The following is a 20,360-nucleotide window of genomic DNA, read 5'->3' as shown; positions in this document are numbered from 1 at the left end:
TCCGTGGGATGGGGGTCGGGGGGCTTGGGTCAGGGGTTTTCCCAGCCACCCCAAGGCTGTTCTGAGTCTCAGTTTTCTCATCTGAGAGCAAGGGACAATCAGCCCTCCTTTGGCAAGTGGCAGGTGAGGCCTGGAAGGGGCCTTACACCTGTGGGGAAGGGACAGGCCCAAAGCGCTTCCCTTTCCAAGCAGGGTTCATGGTGTGTGGGGCCCTGGAACCGCTTCCCACCCTTTCCCACCCTCTCCCCACTCTGGTTCCCCTGGCTGGTCCTTGCCAGCCTGACCTTACAGATGAGGAAACTGAGACTGAGAGACAATAGCCAGAAGAAAGCAGTGTGGGTGGGGGCTGGGACAGTGCATCCTTAGAGGAGGCAAAGGGAGCTGGGCGGGTGGGGGGTGAGCAAGGAAGGGGCTGGGGAGAACAGAGGGCTGACACCCCCAGGGCCCAGCTCAGGAATGAGACCATCCCTCTGCCCCTCCCTGCCCTTCCTGGCCTCAGTTTCCCATCTGTGTAGTGAGGGGCTGAGGTGACAATCTGGGTACCTGCAGCTGTGTACTAAAGAGGTTTGCTCGTTTGCTTGGGTTTGGGGTCCTGTGTTCGAGTTCTGCTCAGCTGCTGGCTCTCGCTGGCCTCCCTGAGCCTCAGTTTGCCTGTCTGTCCAATGGGGAGAAACGCCCTGCTGGTGGGTGGGGCATCCTGCAGGCTGCCTCCACTGCGGTCCCACCTGCCACTCTTTCCACGCCACTGCTCTGCTCAGCTCTCAGCTCACAGTGTTCCCAGGGAAGGGATCAGAGCGTCCACTTGCTCCCTCACGCCCCCGGCGGGCAGCTGCCCCCCCACCCTCCCCACATAGCTGGCATTCCTGGCCTGGCAGCCTGGGACCCCACCCTGGAGAAGAACCAGACCGCCTGGGAAAAAGCTGGCGAAGAGCTGGGGGCCCCAGGCAGGGCTGAGGCTGCTGCAGGTGGATGAGCCACAGCCAGGGGATCCATTGCACCCCTGGCCAACACAAGGAGCCCACAGCTAATGAGGTCAAGGGCAGACACTCCCAGCCACCATATCTGCTAAATCTGTGAAATGAGAGCCTCACCCACTCGCTGTGATCCCCAAACCACAGGACACTGACCTCTGACTGCAGAACCTTCCAGATCTGTACCAGCACCCGGGGCCCATCACAATGCACCAGGTGCTGGCCACACTGGACTAGCTTCTCCCCATCCAGGGGCAGGCAGCTTGCCCCCTCCAGCAGCCAGGCAAGATTCCAGACCCAGCTTAGTGCCTCCTCCTCCAAGAAGTCCACTAGCATCTCTCTCCATTCTCCCCTCTCCACTCTCTACAGGATCACATCTGTACTGGGCTCCTGAGGAAGCCGTTGGGACTGAAATTCAGCTATACCCTTCCCTAGGTCTTACCCTGGCCTTTCTCTCTGCTTCCCACAGTACAGATGGGGACAGAAACACCCAGAGATGCCACAGCACCTGAGACCACACAGCTAGCTGAGATCCTAGCAAGGATGGGACTCCCAGCCCCAGCCCTGGCCCTGATGCCACAGATCTGTTGGACGCAGGGGCGTCTTGCAGGCCTGGGTGACCAGGATGCCAACCTGAAACCTCAGGACAGATGGGTGGGTGGACAGACAAGTGGAACAAGTTGGAGGGAGCTGGCAGGCCCCATTGGCCCATGGCCAGGATAGGAGTCTGGACACTTTGTGGCTGGGCCAGCACCTTGGCCTTCCTGGCCGCTCTGAACTTGGCTGAATGGCAAGTCTGGGGGCCGAGCCATCACTTCTCTGCAGACTGCAAGATAGGACTGAGCTCCCGGCCCTGAGACTGAGCCTCAGGTCATAGTCCTGAGGGGTCCTCCTTCTAGGAACAGATGGGAGCCACACCCAGTCCATGCCTGGGCCACACAGCGTCTCAGACAGAGGGTGAGCCCGAGCCAGGCCAGCCCCACATAGGCCATCTGCATTCTCCAAAGCAGGGGACCCATTCTGGGCCACAAGCCCCCTCTGCATAATTCCACATCCCCCTCACCTTTTAAGCAGCCCACTTTTCTGGAATGCTCCCTCCAAGAATTCCTAGGCTGCCACGGCCTCCTAGCCAACTGCGCAGCTTGGATGCCTCGTGGCCCAGAGTGCCCATTTCCCCAGGGGCGGCCTCCTCCGCCTCTCATCAGCCTGGCTGAGTGAGTGTTTATGGAGCCTTCAGAACTCCAGGGCCCTTGACTGAAGTGGCCCGAGGTCCTGAGCACCGTCCCTGCCTCCCCCACGGTGAGCTCGCAGTTGGAGTTCGTCATTCCCATTTTACAGAGGCGGCTTAGAGAGGAGCAGCATCTCGGGCCAGGCCACACAGCAGTGTGGCAGTGATCTGGTATCAGAGACAAGAGCAAGACCAGACCCCGTGGCTTTTCCCCCACCTTTGAGCTCTGCCTCTTCCCACCCTCCCGTCCTGCGTGCCACAGGAATCTCCACCGAGGAAGGCGGTAAGGGGAAGCCAGGCTGGGCTCTGGGCTCACAGTCAGAGCTGACTGCAAAGCCGGGCTCTCCCCAGCCTCTGAAGGTAGGGGACCAGCCCCAGCCACCTCTCCGAGGCTGCTCCAAAGCAGCGATAGACCACAGGAGGTCTCCTGCAGGAGAGGGAAGCATCACACCGCACACACTGCCTGACTCCTAAAGATGCCAGAAGGAAATACAAGAGCACGATGGGGTACCAGGTGATCCCCTATACCTCCAGGAGCTGCAGCCTGGAGGGGAGCCCCCAGGCCACACGCTGGGAAGGCAGGTTTTGAGAGAGAGCAGATGGGGATGTGCAGTCGGCAGCCCTCAGCCCAGTGCCCCTCCCCGGGCGCAGGTCCACAGCATCCCAGGCTGGCCACTTCAGGGGCTATGTCCCGCAGGTCTTCAGGCCTGTGCACTCTGGACTACTGCAGACATGGAGTGACTGGAGTCCAGAGTCACTGACTCCCTATCCAGTGCTCTGTCCACAACACCAGCCTGCCTGGCATCCAGGGATCCTGGGCCTGTCACCCCCCAGGAACACTCCTTGAACACCCTGAGGCTCAGGAAGGCGTGCCCGACGTGCGACTCCATCCCCAGGGCAGTGCCACCAAGGCGGGTGACAACCCTGCTGGGGCAGTGATGGGGCTGAGCAAGCGCTTCGGCCCACGGGAGTGTGGCCTCTGAAGGCCAGCCCTCCCCAGGCTGAGGGGAGCCATGGGGCACACAGGAGGAGTCCCGGGATGGATCTGCCTTCCTTGGGCGGGGGGCAGTGTCGGCCATACCTGGAAATTCCCAGCACTTCCCCGCCAGCGGTGAAGTCATCCTGGGAAGACCTGAGTCAGGGGAGCCGGGAAGTCATCCAGCCCCCGGTCACCCACTCCCCCTTCCCACCTGTGCCGCTGGGGGCCAAGCACACCTGGGGCCACCACAGGCTCTGCCACCCCTGGGCGATGGGCCCTGACCTGGGAGTTCGTGGGGCCCCAGACCCAGAAGCAGCCATCAGACCCTCTGACGGATGTGCTGGGTACCGACTGAGTGAGTGCCTGGTACTGCCCTGAGTGCTGGGGAGGAGGCAGGCAACCCTGCAACCCCAGACCTGGCCAAGCACACTACCCTGGCACGCCTGCCACCAGACAGTCCTGCAGACTCAGTCATCCCCTCTCCTCAGCCCCCGAGTGGCCCGGGTCCTGCATCTGCGGCTGCTGGGCAGGACCAGCCTCCTCCCTGCTTCCCCATCTTCCACCTCATTGCCCAGAAGGGTCTTTCTAAAGCTCTGCTGAAGCCACTCCTCCCTGCCCTGGGGTCCCAAGACCTGAGATCACTGCCTCTGGCACCACCGCCACCTCATCTTCCCCTGCCCCAGCCCACTCTAACCTGCTGCTCCCCACTTCTGATGCCCAGTCGCCACATCCTCTTCACACCTCCAGGCCTTTGCCCACGTCTGTCCCTTTCCCAGGAACCCACCTTCCTTCCCTCCAGCAGGTCCTTCAGGGCCAAGGTCACAGGCTGCCTTCCTTGAGATGTCTTCCCCGGACCGCCCTCGACCAGGAGCTTAGCGCTCCTGCTGTGGGTCCCACGGGGCTTTGCGTAAACCACGCTGGAAGGGAGGGAGGCAGGGGCTTTCCTTTCCAGCCACACCTGCACACCCGGCCAGCCCTGATCACCCACCCACTCTGTGGGCATGAAGGGAAAGTTCAGGGTGGTGGTAGGGCCAGCAGGAAGGTGAGGAGGGAGGAGGAGGATCTGGGGAAGCATCCAGACCTACCACCCAGATGGGGAAACTGAGACCCAGAGAAGTGGAGGGATGCCTCAAGGTTGCCGCAAGCCCATAGCTGAGGCAGCAACAGGGCCTGGGCATCTGGGACCACACTCACGCTGACCCAACAACGCTGGCCAGGCTGGTCTCAGAGCTCCCGGCTCAGGGACCGAAGCAGGACAAGGCCCAGAACAGAAGGTCTCTGGGCTTCCCGTACCCACAGGACAGCTGCACCTCTGGTCCCAAAGCTAACCTTGGAGGCAGCCCCTGCAACTTTGAGACCCTCGCTCAGGGCCCCGGGGACTCCTGGTCAATACACAGTTCTAAGCAACTAGAGGCATTGGTTTCTGTCTGGAGAGGACAGGTGGGAAACGGGACAGGCAACAGAGCTCACCCAAAGCTGAAAACTCGCCTTGGTAAGACACCGTGACAAGTGGCATGGACCCGACAGCCAGGAGGCCCCAGGCTCAAATCTGGGCTCAGCTGCTTGACCTGGGTGAGTGACTCTGCACCCTGACCTTGTCTTCCTCACTCCACCACCTAGCACGGCAGACAGGCCTCTCCCAGCTCCCCTTCTCTGGGAGCCCGAGGGGGACACGGATCCACAAGCAGACCCTGGGCACTGTGCACACGTCAGTCCCGCCAGGGAGGGCCTTCTCGGGGAACCCAAGTCCTCCAGAAGTGGGAATGCCTCATCCTGTGTTCCCTAAGCGGGGGTCTGCAGGGCAGGCAGTGCATTCTGGAGGACTTCCCATTGGAAGGGGCTTTGCCATCTGTCTCACCGCTTGGGACTGCACAGGCCTAAGTCTCAGCTCTGGACACCTCCTCACCCTGGCCACAGCAATACCCACTGCGCGGAGGCCGGCTGAGACACCACCAGTCCTTGTGGCCGGGCTCGCTCCCTCCAGGGGGCCTGGTCCATTCAAAGCTCCAACTGGGTACGGAAGGCTTGGAGCAGGGATCACAGTGCGGGAGGGTTCCAGAAAGCGATGGAGGCCCGCAGGGGTCATGGGGTGGGACTCCAGGGCATGCTCACTCAGGCTCTTCTCCGTTACTGCTGACACCCAGTGAGCTGCTCTGCGGGTGGGTGACTTCCTCCCAGGCCCAGCTCCGGGCACCTGCAGGCTTCACATACGAAATCTGCAAAGGCTGCCTGGGGGAGTAGGACATTAGTGTCGTCTGCACATAGCCTCAGACCCAGCCTCGTGGCAGCCCCAGCACCTCAGCTGCCACCTGCTCCAGCCTGGGGATGGAGGAAGTGTTGATGGCCCCGTGCCAAGCCTCACCTGCCACTGAGACTGTGGGATGGCCTCAGTGGAAAGGCCAACCACTCCACTGGCTGCTTGCACAGAGAAACTGTGAGCGCGGCTTCTCTGCCCAGGCAGGGACCCTCCCCAGCATCCCCGGCCCTCACTCCTACTGCATCTGCTTGTATGCCTCTGGGGCTGGAGAACTCACTGCCTCTCTGCCAACAGCGGAACTGACCCAAGCCTCAGGACCCACCTTCAGAGGATGAGAACGCCCTGGGTGAGGGGCAGGGATGGGGGAGGGGCCCCAGGCGGGCTGAATGGGAAGACAAGGAAGGGAGGAGGGAGCGCACCTGTACCCACCCCCACTCTGCCGGCCAGCCTGAGGTGAGGCCCCCAGCCCTGCGCCAGGGACGGAGGACAAACGGTGGTTTTGTCCTTGGCCAGCGGGCGGCCCGCACCACACAATGACCCTTTCATCAGGCTGAAGGAGCCCTGGGCCGGGGTTTCATCTGACAAGGGAGGGCGCCGGGTCTCCTGTCCCTTTGGGAGGGGAGCTGAGCCCCATCTGAGCTGGACCCAGGGCCGTGTAGGGCGGCAGCCTTAGGAGCCTGCTACAGCCGCTCCATCTGCCCGGGATGACAGGGAGCGGTGTGAGCAGCGAGGGCTCGAGCTTCTGCTGCATGTGGCTCTCAGTTCCAGGGGCTCTGCACCCTGGCCCTGGGCTGATGGCCTGGATGCCCACAACTGAGCCCTCTACCTCATCCAACACCGCCACACCCCAGAGTCTGTCAGGGTGCTCCAAGAACAGAGCCTTGGTCCACACCCAAGCAGGGTCCCTGGGTTCCCCACAGGCATCCACCTGCCCTGTCAGGGTGACTCAAGGCTCCAGGTGGGTGGGAGGGGAAGGGGCAGGAGTGTGACTTGCTTGGCCATTGTCCCCAGAGGAGCTCACGGAAGTGTGTGAATGAGGGAACAATAATGTGCTGTTGGCGCCTCAAAAATCACCAACTTCACGATCATCACCTCGCCTCCCATCAGCACCTCCAACCACTGGCTGGAGCCTGAGGCCCTGGGAGACCCCGATTCCTCTCCCTGTGGGACTGCATAGGCGGAACTTCCCTTCAGAAGCAGTGCTGGCACCATGTGAGGAGCTGGAACTAGGTGACCTTGGGAAACAGCGTCTTCTCTGGATCCTGGCATCCCATTGATCCACCTCAGCAAGATGCTCTGAGGCTCCCTGGAGTGGAACCCCTGGTGAATGTGTTTGACAGTATTGTTCCCTCGTCTAGGGGTCTCTTTCATGTGCCTGTTTCATCTGGCCAACTCCTATCCATCCTTCAAAACCCTGTCTGAGAGTCATCTCCTCTGGGAAGCCCTCTGAGATGCCCTAGGGGGTCCATCACTCCTTCCTGAATGAACACAGCCAATGGGCCTCCCTCTGTGCTGCCTGTGGCCAACCTCCCTATTCCTGATAGCTGAGAATGGCCAGTCTCCCGTGCACTGACCACACCAGACATCAAGCTAGAGCTTCCCACAGCCACCCAGTGAGGTTTGTGCTCCCATCATCTGCACTGGAGAGGGAAGAGCTGGGCCTGGGGACACAGCCAGGCAGTGAGGGCCCTGTGGAGTCAGGATGAGGACCCAGATCTGAGTCACTATCATGCCCCTTGGCTCCACGAAGACTCAAGGGAAACCGTATTAGAAAATGGCACATTATCCTACAGGCCTCTGCACACAACTGTGGCACCCAGTGCCATCCCAGCACCTCCTGTCCTCCCTCCGCAGACAGACAGTCCACGATGCACATTCTCCCCTTTAGCCAATGGTTGGTGGGTCTCGTCCACATGATGATGAGTTCTGGGGAGTTTCTTGTGATTAGGGGGTCTCCACTTGTCCACTCCAGTGGAGGGTCCCCAGTTGAGATCTCACCAGATTTCCCAGCTCGAATTCCACATGTACTCCCTCTCTGGAACGTTCTACACTTTCAAGTTCCAACTACACATGGCCTGGTCTGAGCCTTGGGGGAGGGATCACCATCCCAAGTGACCCATGAGGAGACTGAGGCCCAGAGAGGTCCATGGACCTGCTCAGGGCACACAGCAGAGCCCCTCCCAGACTTGGATAGACGCAGACCCTCCAGGCTGGGAGTTGCCCTTCCCCCAAGGGCAACCTTAACACGCCTGAGCCAAGGGGCGCATCCTGTCCCCACACAGGCCATGGTACCATGGGAGTGGGCCTGGTTCATCTCCTCCCCACCGAGGGTCATGGCCACAGCACTTCTGGGACTGTGGCTGGCACCGCTGACAAAGCCGGGAAGAGGCCTGGCCTGGCAGGGCAGCGGTAAGCGCCCCCCCCACCCTACCACAGCCAGGTGGTCGGTGAGTAACCGCCCCGTCACCCATGACTCACTTGGCTCCCCAGAGCGGGCGGTCACCATGAGAGGCTCCTACCGGAAGACCTGGGGGGGTCGTCAGAGCCAACCCCCACATCTGGGAGAGGAAGGCTGAGACCGGAAGAGACCTGCCTGGGACAGAAGCTGAGCCTAGTCCTGGTCAAGGCCTCAGCCAGGCCCCCGTTCCAGCTGACCCAGCACCACAAGCCTTCCTCTTGGCCTGCGGTCCCCCACCTGCCCTCCTTTGGGCCCTGACTGATCCCCGCTGGCCCTGGGAGCTCCTGCACTGACAACAGAGCTCTGCACAGAGAAGGCGAGGGCTGGCCAGAGCCGCCTAGCACCGCTGCAAGTCAGCATTGTAGCAGGGGCGCAGGGCGCTTCCAGGCCAACACACCCGTCCAACCTGATCAGCGGCAGGGGCCCAGGCATGCGTCTGGGATTTGGTGTGCACAGACCACAGCCCAGGACAGGGAGCTAGGGGAGCAGCCCAGATGAAAGGAGGAGGATCAGCTGTCGGCCAGTGTCTGAGATCCCAGCAATGGGATCTGGAAAGTTCCTGAAAGTTCTCTGGAGCAGAATGAAGCCTCCACCCAGCGACCCTCCTAGCCCAGGCATCCTCAGATCCAAAGGCCAACGCCATCAACTGTGCCTGCAGTGCTGAGGATGGGCTGACACTGACCCCCACCTCTCACAGCTCTCCAAGGACTTGCATGCTGGCTGCCTCCCCCAAGTGCAGCCATTGGGTCGGAAACACCGAAACCAAGGTCTTCTCCCTTTGCATGCTTTCATTCAAATTGAACTGCGCAGGCCCTACTCCCACCTAGGGTCAGCCTTGTGCCCACCAAACAAACGGGGCAGGGGAAACCTGAGACCTGCCCCCCTCGCTCCTGGAACGTGTCTGGGTTCCTCTCTGCTTGGGGAAGGCTGGCATCAGCGTTTTCCTCCCTGTGGCGCAGGAGCTGCTGAGGGCAAGTCAGGGATACAGCCTGCCTTCCTGTCCCCCCACGACCCAGGCCGGACCCCAGCACTGGCCCAGGGATGTCTGGAAAAGCTGTTTCCTTAGGAGAATTTCTGCCAACACAGCTGGCAGTGCACACTCCAGGAACAAGCCTGGCGGCTGTAGTCATTGCAGGCCCAGATGAGGAGTACAGCCCTGAGATAAACCTGGGGTCTGCAGAGGTACACTGGGCACCACCTTGCCCCAGAGGCCCCTCACTGCTGCCTTGGCATCAACTCCCACCAGGCTTCTGGGGCCCCTGTGCACCTCCCTCTCTCAGACCCTTACCCCAACCCTCCAATCCCCCCTTCCCTCGCCCCCACCTCCGCAGGACTCCTGGTTTCCCACCCCGGACACCTCTCCATGAACACTGAACCTCAGCCAGCCGGCTCCAAAAATGATTTCCCAAGCACCAGAGCTGCCAATTCTCTAGCAAGGCTTAAGGCTGAAATGCCAGGATTCTGGGGAGGAGGAGGCTTCCTGGCCTCCAACCGCCAGAGGCTGAAATTCCAAGGCCCCCTGTTGATGCAGTTCCTGGGAAGGACACCAGAAGCAGGACACAAGGGACCCTGGCACTTTGATAGCCTGGGTCCCCACTGCTCAGGCGGTCCCCACCCGCATGCGCCCTGCTACCCCGCCCCCCTCAGGCGATGCCTCCGCAGCCGGGGCTGCCCGCCGGGCCTGGAGCGCTCTCTGTGCCCGGACCTTGTAATTATGTCCCACAGCCCGGGAAACCGCGGGCCTCGCAGCATCTGGCTGCGGTTGCGAACTTTTGTTTCAAGATGCGCGACTATTTATAGAAGGAAAACTGGTAGGATAGTAATTTCCTAGGAGCAAGAGGAGAAATTGGCTGCGTCTTTATTAAATGGGGGTGGGGGCGCGGCGCTGTATTAGGACTGCGACCGCATGGGGGGAGGGGGTGGCGCAGGGAGCGGGAAGGCAGCGGCTGCCCCCTCTGGCCGCGTCAGGCGACCCCGGACGTGGCCCGCGTGTAAAGGAGGGGGAGGGGGAAGGGAAGAGAAGGGGAGGGAGAGCAGGCGCTGAGGTTTAATCAGTAGCATCCAGCTTAAATTCCCCCAAACGGCGGTTCCATAAATCAAACTTCTTTTTGAGTCAGAGGCCAGAGCATATGAGTCCCATTAGGAATCGAGCGAAGCCACCACTGCGCCCCCCCTGGGCTCACTGGGCTGGACTCGGCCCTGCCCGGAGCTTCTCAGAGCCCCGTGGGCTCTGCCCTGCTGGACGCACACAGGAGGACCCACGCTCCGTGCTCTCCCTCGGCCGAGACACCTGGGCGAACGCGGCCGCCAGCGCGCAACGCGCGTCCACCTCGCCCCTAGGTGAGAACTCGGCAGGGGCAGGGATCAGGTCACCCAGTGCGGCAGGAAGGCGCAAGAAGCCGCAGCGACTTCGGGGTGCAGTCCGGGCACTGTCCGGTGGAGCGCAGCGTGCACGTGCGTGCCGGTGTTTGCACGAGGGAGCGGGTGTGTGCGTGCGGCTATCCCAAGTGTGGCACTGTCTTGCGCGCCGCGTGGGCTAATATGGGGAGGGGTCCTCCACTGGTCCAGGACTCTGCTGGGACGCGCAGGGATTCTCGGCGCCGCCTGCATGCCCGCGAGCCCTCGCGCTGGGCGTGCACAGCCTGCTCTACTCCGGCAGTCGAGCCGCTCTCAGGCCATCCTTTCTTTGACCCCAGAGCCAGGACTTCTCACTGACTTCGCTGGCCGCCAAGTGCTCCACCTCGGCAGCTTACGCTAGCGAGGCGACCTAAAGTCCCCCGGCTCCCGCGCGCGATGGTCACCCGGTGCCCCGCCCAGGGGCCTCGCTGTCGCGTTCCCTGCCCACCCTGTTCCAGCGCTGGAGGCCCGAGGGGAGCCCACCCGCCCACCCCGCACGCCGCCCGCGGCACTCACAGGTAGCTGCCGCTGGACAGGAGGAGAAAGATCTGCGGGCAATAGACGGAGACGAGCGCGCTGCGCGGCGACAGTAGGAGCATGGTGGGCCGGCGCGTCTGGCAGGGCTGGGCAGGCTCCACGGGCAGGGCGCCTGGGCCAGCTGAGGCCGGGGTCCCCGCGGAGCTCCCCGATGCAGGGCGGCAGCGCCAGGCGCTAGGGGCTGGGTCTCGTGGACCCGGGCGCTGTTGTCGCCCGTGCCCCGCCGCCAGGGCCGCGCATGGCGCTGGATCTGGGGCAGCGGCGGGAGCTGGGGCTGGAGTGCGGGGCGGGGACCCGGCCAGGGGCAGCGGGCACGCCTTGGCTGCGGTCTGGACCTCCGTCCGTCTGTCGGTACGAACCGGCTCTGTCGCTCGCACTGGCTCACGTCTCCAAGTCTCCAGAGGCGCGCAGCTGCCATTGGACGGGCCGTCCCTACATCCGCCTCCTCCCCCGGCGGGTTTTTTTAAAGGGGAGGCTGACCGGAGCGTGCGGTGGGAGCCGCCTCCAGGGCTTGCCCAAGTTGCCTTGGCCGGGACACCCGCACCCCCATCTTTAGGAAGCCACACAGCTCTGGCCTGGCTCCGGAAGGTGCACTTGGGGGCGGCTCCGTGGGGGAACTGCGCGGAGGCGTGTGCTTGGGGGCTGTGCTCAGCAACGTATGCGCGTGTGTGCATGCATGTACCTGCATGTGCCTGTGTGTGCCTGCAGGAGCATGGGCGGTCTGTGAGGACAGGTGTGTGTGCACAGATGCACTGAGTGTCCTGAGCCTCTGCCCCCGTGTGCCCTGGGTCTAGTGAGGCTGGCTGTGGGTCGCACACAGGCACTGCCATGGTTAACCAAGCCCAGCCTTGAGCTGATGCTGAGACTGCAGGACCCTGCCTGGGCACCTCTTTGGAGAGGCCGCCAGTGGGAAGGCATCGCCAGCAGGTGCTGCTCTGCTCACACAGAGGCGTCCCCACTCTGGCTTCCCCATCCCGGTTGGCGGGGATGGGTTTGGGGAGAAGTAGACCTACAAGGACGTTCTCCCTCTTAGAGTTCGTTTTATTTATTTATTTATTTTTAAGCCCGGAAACATAGGTCTAGTGTCCCACCTCCTGTTTTTAGCCAATCCTGGTTCCACTTGACCATCCCTCTACATCTGAATCACAGTGCAAAGCAGGAAGATGGCAAGACAAGGGAGGGCTGGGTGGTCTGGCCCGTTGTCCTGAGGAAGAGGATTTTCTAACTTCTAGACCTGGTGTGGAGGCTCATCACCCAGGAGAAAGCAGCCACTTCCTCCACCTTCATCCCTCCCAGTCCAGGGCTCTCAGGCCCCTCTGCTTCTGGCCCCAAAGGCAGGGATAGGCTTGCAAGGGGGCTTGTCCTAGAACTGCAGTGACTCCAGTTCCAGTGAGCAGAGGGTGTCCAGACTTCAGACGGGCTCCTCTGAGCTCTGCTTTGGCCTCCTCCAGGGCTGGAGCTGAAGGCCGCTCAGTCCAAAAAGGGCCCTGGGTGAGGAACTGTGACTCCCTGAAGCCATCAGGTTTTCAAATTGCTCCAAATCCCAGGTGCATCTGTTCTTAGGGCCGTGACCCCTAAGGGGATTGTGAGGGCTGAGTTCTGGTTCCTGCTGGTACTGGATTCCTCCAGAAGTTGTACCTGTGAGTTGCACCAGGCTTAGGGGCACATGTGTGTGATGGCTGCACGTGCCCAGGTGGCCCCCTGTGTAATGAAACACAGGCAGCATGCAGGGGAGTGATCCTGGAATATCCCCCCCATGCATATACAACCTCTGATCTTTGGTCAGAACTTTATGACCCTGAAAATCCCAACTCCTGAGATGCAGACGCCCTGGAATACACCATCTGGAGAAGTCCCCAGGGTGTCAGTCCCGGTGACATCATAGTCATTAACAATAAGAAAGATTCTCCTGGTGTCTACAGGTGTTCATTGGGACACATATCTCCACCACCCGCAGGGCAAAGGCCCCCAGGACTAACACGGGCAGCATGAAGTGAAGGGGGTGTTGTGACCCCATATTTTGGATGAAGAAAGGGAGGCTGAGGTTAAAGGGCTTACTCAAGGCCACAGGCTAGGAGTGACAAGAGGACAGAATAGACAGCCCATTGGTCCTAGACTCCCAAACCTCCTCCTTAATGTAATGGACTTCCAGGTCATTTAACCCCTTAGGATACACCTGGGCCCAGCTTCCCCCTTCGACCTCTGCGTGTAGCCAAGATGGCTCGCCAAGAAAGCAGGGCCCTTCTCTCCAATCCTGGGAGCAGGGGCTGAGCCTCGAGGGAGGGATTGGCTCTCCTTCCCTTAGCAGATCCCAGGGTAGATCTCTGGCTTTCCTGCTTGCCATTCCACAGGGTGTTGGAGGTCACATTGTGGAAATCCTAGAGGTCAGGAGCATGTGTTTTAGATTGGCACACCAGGGGGAGGAGTTTCCCCTCCAGGGGTCCTGGGTGGGACCTGAGGGCAGAGCCAGGGCCACACAGAAGGAAGCTCAGCCACTGCCTGGCTCTTACCCCCACCCCCAGAGGGAGGCTGACACAGGTGCCTGGGGCTCAGGCTGGGCTACAGGGAGGCCCGGTGGGGTCTTGCTCACTCAGACCTCTCTCAGACATTGGCCACCATCCTGTTCAGGATGGCCAGAGCTGCAATCCCTGTTTACAGAAGGGACCAGGAGGCTTGGGAAGGGCACACAAACCTCAAGCCCTGGAAGCAGCCCCGGGAGCGGGGCTGGGGCGGACCCTCGGCTCCTGCTGCTGCCTAGGGGGGTTCCTAGAGCTCTTCCCACCGGCTCACTCGTGGGAGGAAGGGCTGCTTTCTGATGACTGATTCAGAAGAATGGACACTAGGAAAAGCGGCCTGCGGAGGGGGGGAGGGGCGGGGGCCACAACCAACTGCAGTTCCAGCTCTGTCACTGAATCCTGAGGACAGTGACTTAGGTCCTGTGCCCAGTTTCCTAATCCTTGAAGCCGAGACAGTAAAAGCGCCTAACCCTAGGGGTGCCAGGAGGGGAAAGGCCTCAGCGCTGAGAATCAGGCTGCAGGGACAAAGCCTCATTAAGGGTTGCCATCACTTTGAGGGGCCCAGCGGGAGTCATTGCAGGACTGCTGGAGATGCAGGAAAAGAGCAGCCTGCCCACTCCACCCCCAGCCCAGCAGGCTCAATGTCCCGCACCCCTCACCTCCATAAACAAACACCCTGGGACACAGCCTACCCACAGACCTATGATAACCGGGGCTACCGGCTACCGGCAGCCGCAGGCACTCCCGCCCAGACCTGCAGGGCTCAGGCTAGGACGGGGGCTTCCATTCCTGCCTCTGAGGCCACTGGCTTTAGTCTCTGCAGGCCTTGGGCCTCAGTTTCTCCACCTGTGAAATGGCGGAGTAGAGATGGGATGGAGGGTGATGGAGAGACGATTTCCAGCGCCTTCTTCCACCTCTCCGCCTGGTAGCCCGCGTCTCCCCGCAGTGGTACCGGGACCTGCCCTTCCCGCGGGTCTGTTCACAGCCTTGCCCGTGGCCTGGACGGGGCTTGCCTCGGGGCAGCGGGCGGCGCACAGTAGGCGTGCAGGGCGCGGTGGGGCGCGGGTCCCCGCAGGTGCGAGAAGCGCGGGGCAGGCAACGGGCGGTGGGCGCCCCCGGCGAGGTGCACCGCACCCCCTCTCCGTCATGCCGTTTCTCCACCCCCACTTCGAGCGAGGCCGAGACAGATTCTGTCTAAAGGAGATCGCGGCTCAACAGGTAAGGACTCGGCTGGGTTCAGGAATGTGGAAATACGACTCGGAGCAGCTACCGCAGAGAGCAGCTAGCGCGGCTCGCCGGGCGCCCGCCCGCCGGGCCGCGCCAGGGGGAGCGCTGCAAGAGGGGGCCGGGCCCAGGGCCCAGGGCCCCGGGCGGGCGGGGCGCGGGCCCCGGACCGAGCCCGAGGCGGCCCGGCAGGTCCCACGGCCCATCCCGAGCCAGCCGGACGAGTTGTCAAGGTAATTTCAACACGTCTGGGTGATGGATAGAGACGAAGGGCCGCGGCGGGTGCCCCGGCCTGCGCGCTCGCGGCCGGGTGCGCGCCCCCCCGCCCTCCCGGGCCTCCCCAGGCGCCGGACGCCCCCCGACCCCGCCCCGGCGCACCCTCCAGGCGGCGAGCGCTCGGTCCGGGCTCGGCGCCCAGCGCAGCCCGGGGGAGGGAAGGCGCGTCCCACCCCCGGGGCCTGGAGCCCAAACAGGTGAAAGTACGCGCCGGGCACGCTCGCCGCTACCCGCGAGCCCGGCCGGGCCGCCCGCGCACCCCGCTCTCTCTCCTCCCGCGCTGGGTTCAGCGCCCCTCGGGAGCTCAGGGGGCTGGGCTGCGTCTCTGCTGGCGTGGGGCGAGGGTCTGACACACGGGCCAGCCCCGGAGCCCAGAGAACTGCCGTGGCCCCCTCCCGTCCCCACGTCCCCGTAGGGACGCCCTGGAGGCAGCCCCTTCGTGCTGCCTTGGCCCCCGGCTGCCGCCCCCGCCCACGGGATACTCACCCGAGCTTCACGTACAGGACGCCAAAGCAGAGAAACACGTAGAAAATCCACTTGCGAAAGTTTCTGTGCATGATCCAGGGAGGGGGGCTGCGCCATAGACAGCGGCGGCCGGAGGGGACGCGCGGGCCCGGCAGGGCCGGGCAGGGGCCAGGGGGCTGCGGGCAGAGCGCGCTCAGCCGGCGCTGCGGCTCGGGCGGCCGGCGACGCGCGGGCACTCGGCGCGCGCTGCCACCATGGTGAGCCCGGGATGCCGCCGCCGCCCCGTGCACCCGGGGAAATGACCCAGGCTAGGGGCCGCGACCTCGAAGCCCGGTTGAGCGACCGTGGGCCTCTGCAAGCGCGGGCTGGGGGCCCGGGCGCGGCTGGCGGGCGGGTGCAGCCTCCACTGGGCGCAGCCGCCTGAGGCCGTGCGCGCCTCGCCGAGCGCAGCGGCGGCCAATGTGTCCGCACTTGTCGGCCTCCCCAGGTGACTCGCGGCCCCGGCAAGCGAGCCGCGAGCGAGCGAGCGCGCCCCAGGTAGGAGGATCCGCCTCCCGCCCGCCCTCCTCGCTCGCAGCGCTCTCTCTCCCTCGCTCCCTGGCTCTCCCCTCCCTTTTCTCCTCCCTCCCCCGTGACACACAAACGCATCTACCCCCTGGGCCCCCCCTCCCCAGGCCAGCTCCCTTCCGATTGCCCTCCGGGGACTGGGCGGGGGAAGCGGGCTTGGGTGACGGGTGGTGGGGGTGTGGGGAGGGTGCGGCTCGGAAGAGACACCTGCGCTCCTCCGTGCACGTGGGGGTAGGGGCGGGGGTACAGGTGGGGGCGGGAAACGACCGGTACAGGTCGCAGTGGCCACTTGGCTTCCAGTTTCCGGTGAGGGAGGGAGAGACCACCCACTCCCATTGCCTCTCCGAGTGCACTTTCCAGACTCCCAAAAATTATCCGCATCAATGGGATACTCTGGGGCCATACTCTTAGTCCAGGCAACGCTGCCACTCCAGCAAACCTCAATGGGAGATTCCCACAACCCCAGGTCCCAGCACTGCTGCCACCTGCGCCAGTCCAGCTTTGGGACCTGAACGATGACAGACAGGCTAGCCTGGCCACATGCCGGGAGATGGCATGCGTGACCTCCTGCAGAACCCATTGGCCAAGCACCGTGATGGAGGCCTGTGGAAGGAGGCTGAGGGGCTTCCCGGGCACTGGGAGGCTACTGGCCCCCAGAATCCCTGCCCCTGCGCCACGGTTTTCGTGGCCTCCTCTGCAGCGCCCAGTTGTGTTCAGATTCCCTGAGGAGAGCCCGAAGTCAGATTGACTCTGTGCCTCGCACACCCAGAGCCCATCTAGCCTGATTTAGCCCGGGGCGAACGAGCGCCAGAGTCCCGCAGACCCTGCTGCGCCAAGCCTGGTCTTCCCTCAGGGGGCAGGACCCAGACCCATGACCAGATCGCTGTCCAGGCCAGGCTCCCCGCCTGTTCTGTGATTTCTTAACCCTGGATGGCTCCCGGTGCTGCAGGCAGACGGGACAGGGAAGAGCTCAGTCCCCGAGGACCAGCAGGGACTGAGGCCACCAAGGGGAGAGTCTGTGTGTGCATCCGGCTGCCCTCTCCCACCTGGCCAAGCCTGGGTAGGGACCTCGAGCTCAGAGCCTGCCTCCCCTGCCCCTCCCGCAGTCCCGCCAGACCCCCTGCCTCTGATCCCTTCTTAATCCCTCCAAATCCCTGAACCTTTGCCACGACCCCGATGCAGGTCATTCCTGGGCCCCCGGATCTGAGGCCCCCGGTGCCGCCGAGCCCCGTGCGCCGATGGGGAGGGTTCCCAGATAAAGGGCGTACGTTGGCGATCAGCACAGACAGGGGAACCGAGGCACAGGAATAAGTGAAATGGCAATAGCAGCTCCACCCGCTGGGTGACCCCTGCTCCCCAGAGCCCCACTGTAGGGCAGCCACCCCCATTTCACGGCCTGGAAGCTGGACGCGGGGAGCAGGAGAGTCTGGCCTGGCTCTCGCAGCCAGTGACGGGCGCGGGCGCAGCTCGGGCGCGGGCGGATGCTGCCACCCGGCGGCGGCACTGAGGGCTCTCGGACTCAGGCGCGCAGGGGCTGGAGGTGGCGGGCGGCGGAGCCACGCCGGGCCCCCGGCCACGAGGCAGGCAGGAACCCCATCCCCTCCCGGAGCCCGGGACTCCTGTCCCCACTGCCGCCAGCCTCGGTCTCGGCGCCCGTTAATGGGGCGGATCGCCAGGAGCTGTCGGGCTGTGGCGGAGCTGGAACCACAAGAACTGCACCGGCGGCCTCCCTGCTGCGGGTCTGGGCGCTCGACCCCCGAGCCTGCCGCGCCGACCCCCACCGGATCTGCTTCCGGCCCGAGGTGGGGACGGCTCTGGGACCGGCCAGGCGGGGTTCATCCGGGAGAGGAGGGGGTGACGGTGGGCGGGCGGGATGCCCGGGTTCGTTTGCCGCCTCGGCTGCGTCTCAGTGCCTCGGTTTCCCCGGGAGAGCGGGAGGCGGAGCCGCGCCTTGGAGCGCAGAGGGACCGCGGCGTGGTGCTGCCCCCTGCCGGCCGCGGGGAGAGGCGGCGCGCGGAGAAGGGAGGGACTGAGCGGGGTCCCGGCGGCTCGCGACCCCAGCGAGTCGCTCCCACCACCGGTTGGTCTCCGAGGGTCTTTGAATGACTCCAAGGTTGGGGAAATGTGGGGTGGGAGGCGCTCACAGCCCACGTGCGCACAGCACACATACACCACACCACACACACAACACACATACACCACACCACACACACAACACACAAACACACACCACACACAAACACAACATACACCACACACAACACACATACGCACACGCACAACAGCACACACACAACACACACACGCATGCACACAACACACAACACACAAAACACAACACATACCACGCCACACACACAACACACACCACACATTAGACACACACACACACACCACATCACATACACAAACACACACCATACAGCCACCACACAACAGGCACACAACACATACACAACACAATACATACCCAACACACAACACACACAAGGCACAAACAACACAACACATACCACACAGCCACCACACAACACATACACCACACACAGCACAAACAATACACACCACACACACAACACAAAACACACAATACACCATACACACAATACACACAATACACATATGCAATGCAATACACACAACACACCATGCATACACACTACACACCACACACTACACACCACACACACCACACACATCACAAACACAGAAAACACACAACTCACACAACAAACATAACACATCACACACACATTAGACATAACATGTAAACACACCACACCACACACACAACACACACACAACACACATAACACACCACACACAACACATACACAACACACACACACACCATACAGACACACCACACATACACAACACAAATACACACACAACACAACTCACACACAATACACAACACATGAACACCACACACACAACACAACACACACATGCCACATTCATACACCATGCACCCATACCACACCACACACACACCACACACAGGCAGCAGGAATCCCCAGGGCAACAGGACGGCTGTGCCTGAGCCTCCATCCATCTGGGGCTCTGAAGGCTGGTCCCAGGCCTCTGAGGTCTGTGTGACCACAGGCAGGCAGGTCCACTGTCCCCCTATATGGGATCATGGCTCTGATCATCTCGAACATGAGGGTGGCCAGGATCCAGGCCCAAGGGCCCCCACGCCTGTTGTGGGTAGGGGGTGATTGAGTGAGGGGAGGTGGAGCCTGTGCTTCTGCTGGGAGTGTAAGCCTCTCTGGTTCCCAGCCAGCACCGAGACCCACCAAGGCCTGATGTCTCCAAAGTCAGGACAACCTGGGGCCCCAGATGGTCACCTTTGGGCTCCATGGAACTCAGCTATTTCTTACCTGTGTGTACTGTGTGTTTCTGTGTTGTGTGTGTTGTGTGTGGTGTTGTGCGTGGTGTGTGTTGCTTGTGTGGTGTGTGTGGTGTGTTTGTGTGTTGTGTGTTGTATGTTTGTGTGTTGTGTGTGGGGGATGTGTGTGCATATGTGTGTTGTGTGTTGTGTGTTGTTTGTGTGGTGTGTTCGTGGTGTGTGTGTGCTGTAAGTTTGTGTGCTGTGTATGTGTTGTGTGTAGTGTCTGTGCGTGTGTGTGATGTGGGGGGGGGGTGTGTTTGTGTGTGGTGTGTGTTGTGTGTGATGTATGTTTGTGTGTGACCGCAGGTAGAAGTGTCAATGTCCCCAGCCCTGGCATAGTAATCGTGAGTCCACACCCCATGGGGTTCTTCTGACGGGGGAATGAGTTAACTCAGAAATGATTCACCTGGCCAGGCCCGGTGGCTCACGCCTGTAATCCCAGCACTTTGGGAAGCCCAGGCGGGCAGATCACCTGAGGTTGGGAGTTCAAGACCAGCCTGACCAAGATGGTCTTTAGTAGAGACCAGTCTCTACTAAAAATACAAGATTAGCTGGGCATGGTGGAACATGCCTGTAATCATAGCTACTTGGGAGTCTGAGGCAGGAGAATCCCTTGAACCTGGGAGGCAGAGGTTGCAGTGAGCTGAGATGGCACCACTGCGCTCCAGCCTGGGCAACAAGAGCAAAACTCCGTCTCGAAAAAAACAAACGATTAACCTAAAAACGAGTACAGTGCCCAGCACACATGGGCAATCAATCAATGTTCTATGTCCTGACCCTACAGCCCTGTGCCAGGCAGAGCATAGGGTTTGGCCCAGCAGGGCAAGCCAGGTGCCGGATCCCATTGCCAGACCACCTGCCTCCACCAGTCCCACAGTTCCCAGAGAGGGCTGAGAGGAGCTGACTGTGGGGTGACCGTAAGCCGGACCAGTCCCTAATTGCACAGGGCGTTGGGGCAGGCAGCCATGTGCCCTGCCCAAGTCTCCTTGAAGTACAGAGTGTAGGGGAGGAGCCCACCACACCTCCCTCTGCCAGGCCCATGGTGGACTCACGGGCGCCCCGGGGCCTCTTTCTTTTCTCTGGGAAGCAAG

At 62.2% G+C, this 20,360-nt stretch overlaps 1 protein-coding gene across 2 annotated transcripts in view; it reads right to left on the bottom strand.

The window, feature by feature from the left end:
• WNT7B (Wnt family member 7B) overlaps window positions 1–15,768 on the bottom strand; it is a 56,609-nt gene extending 40,841 nt beyond the window's left edge. The window contains exon 1 of one of the 2 annotated variants that reach the window (XM_025400147.1): window positions 15,330–15,768. In XM_025400147.1, the coding sequence (XP_025255932.1) occupies window positions 15,330–15,400 (71 nt within the window). In that variant the 5' untranslated portion in view covers window positions 15,401–15,768. Of the gene's footprint in view, window positions 1–10,806; window positions 11,011–15,329 lie in introns of those variants that run through there. The other variant, XM_025400146.1, reaches the window with a different exon arrangement.
• Window positions 15,769–20,360: the final 4,592 nt, after the last annotated feature.

This window comes from Theropithecus gelada, chromosome 10 (assembly GCF_003255815.1).
Source record: "Theropithecus gelada isolate Dixy chromosome 10, Tgel_1.0, whole genome shotgun sequence".
NCBI classification, from domain to species: Eukaryota; Metazoa; Chordata; class Mammalia; order Primates; family Cercopithecidae; genus Theropithecus; species Theropithecus gelada.
Note: the sequence above shows the minus strand (reverse complement) of the source record. Positions and strands in the feature narration are given on the sequence as shown.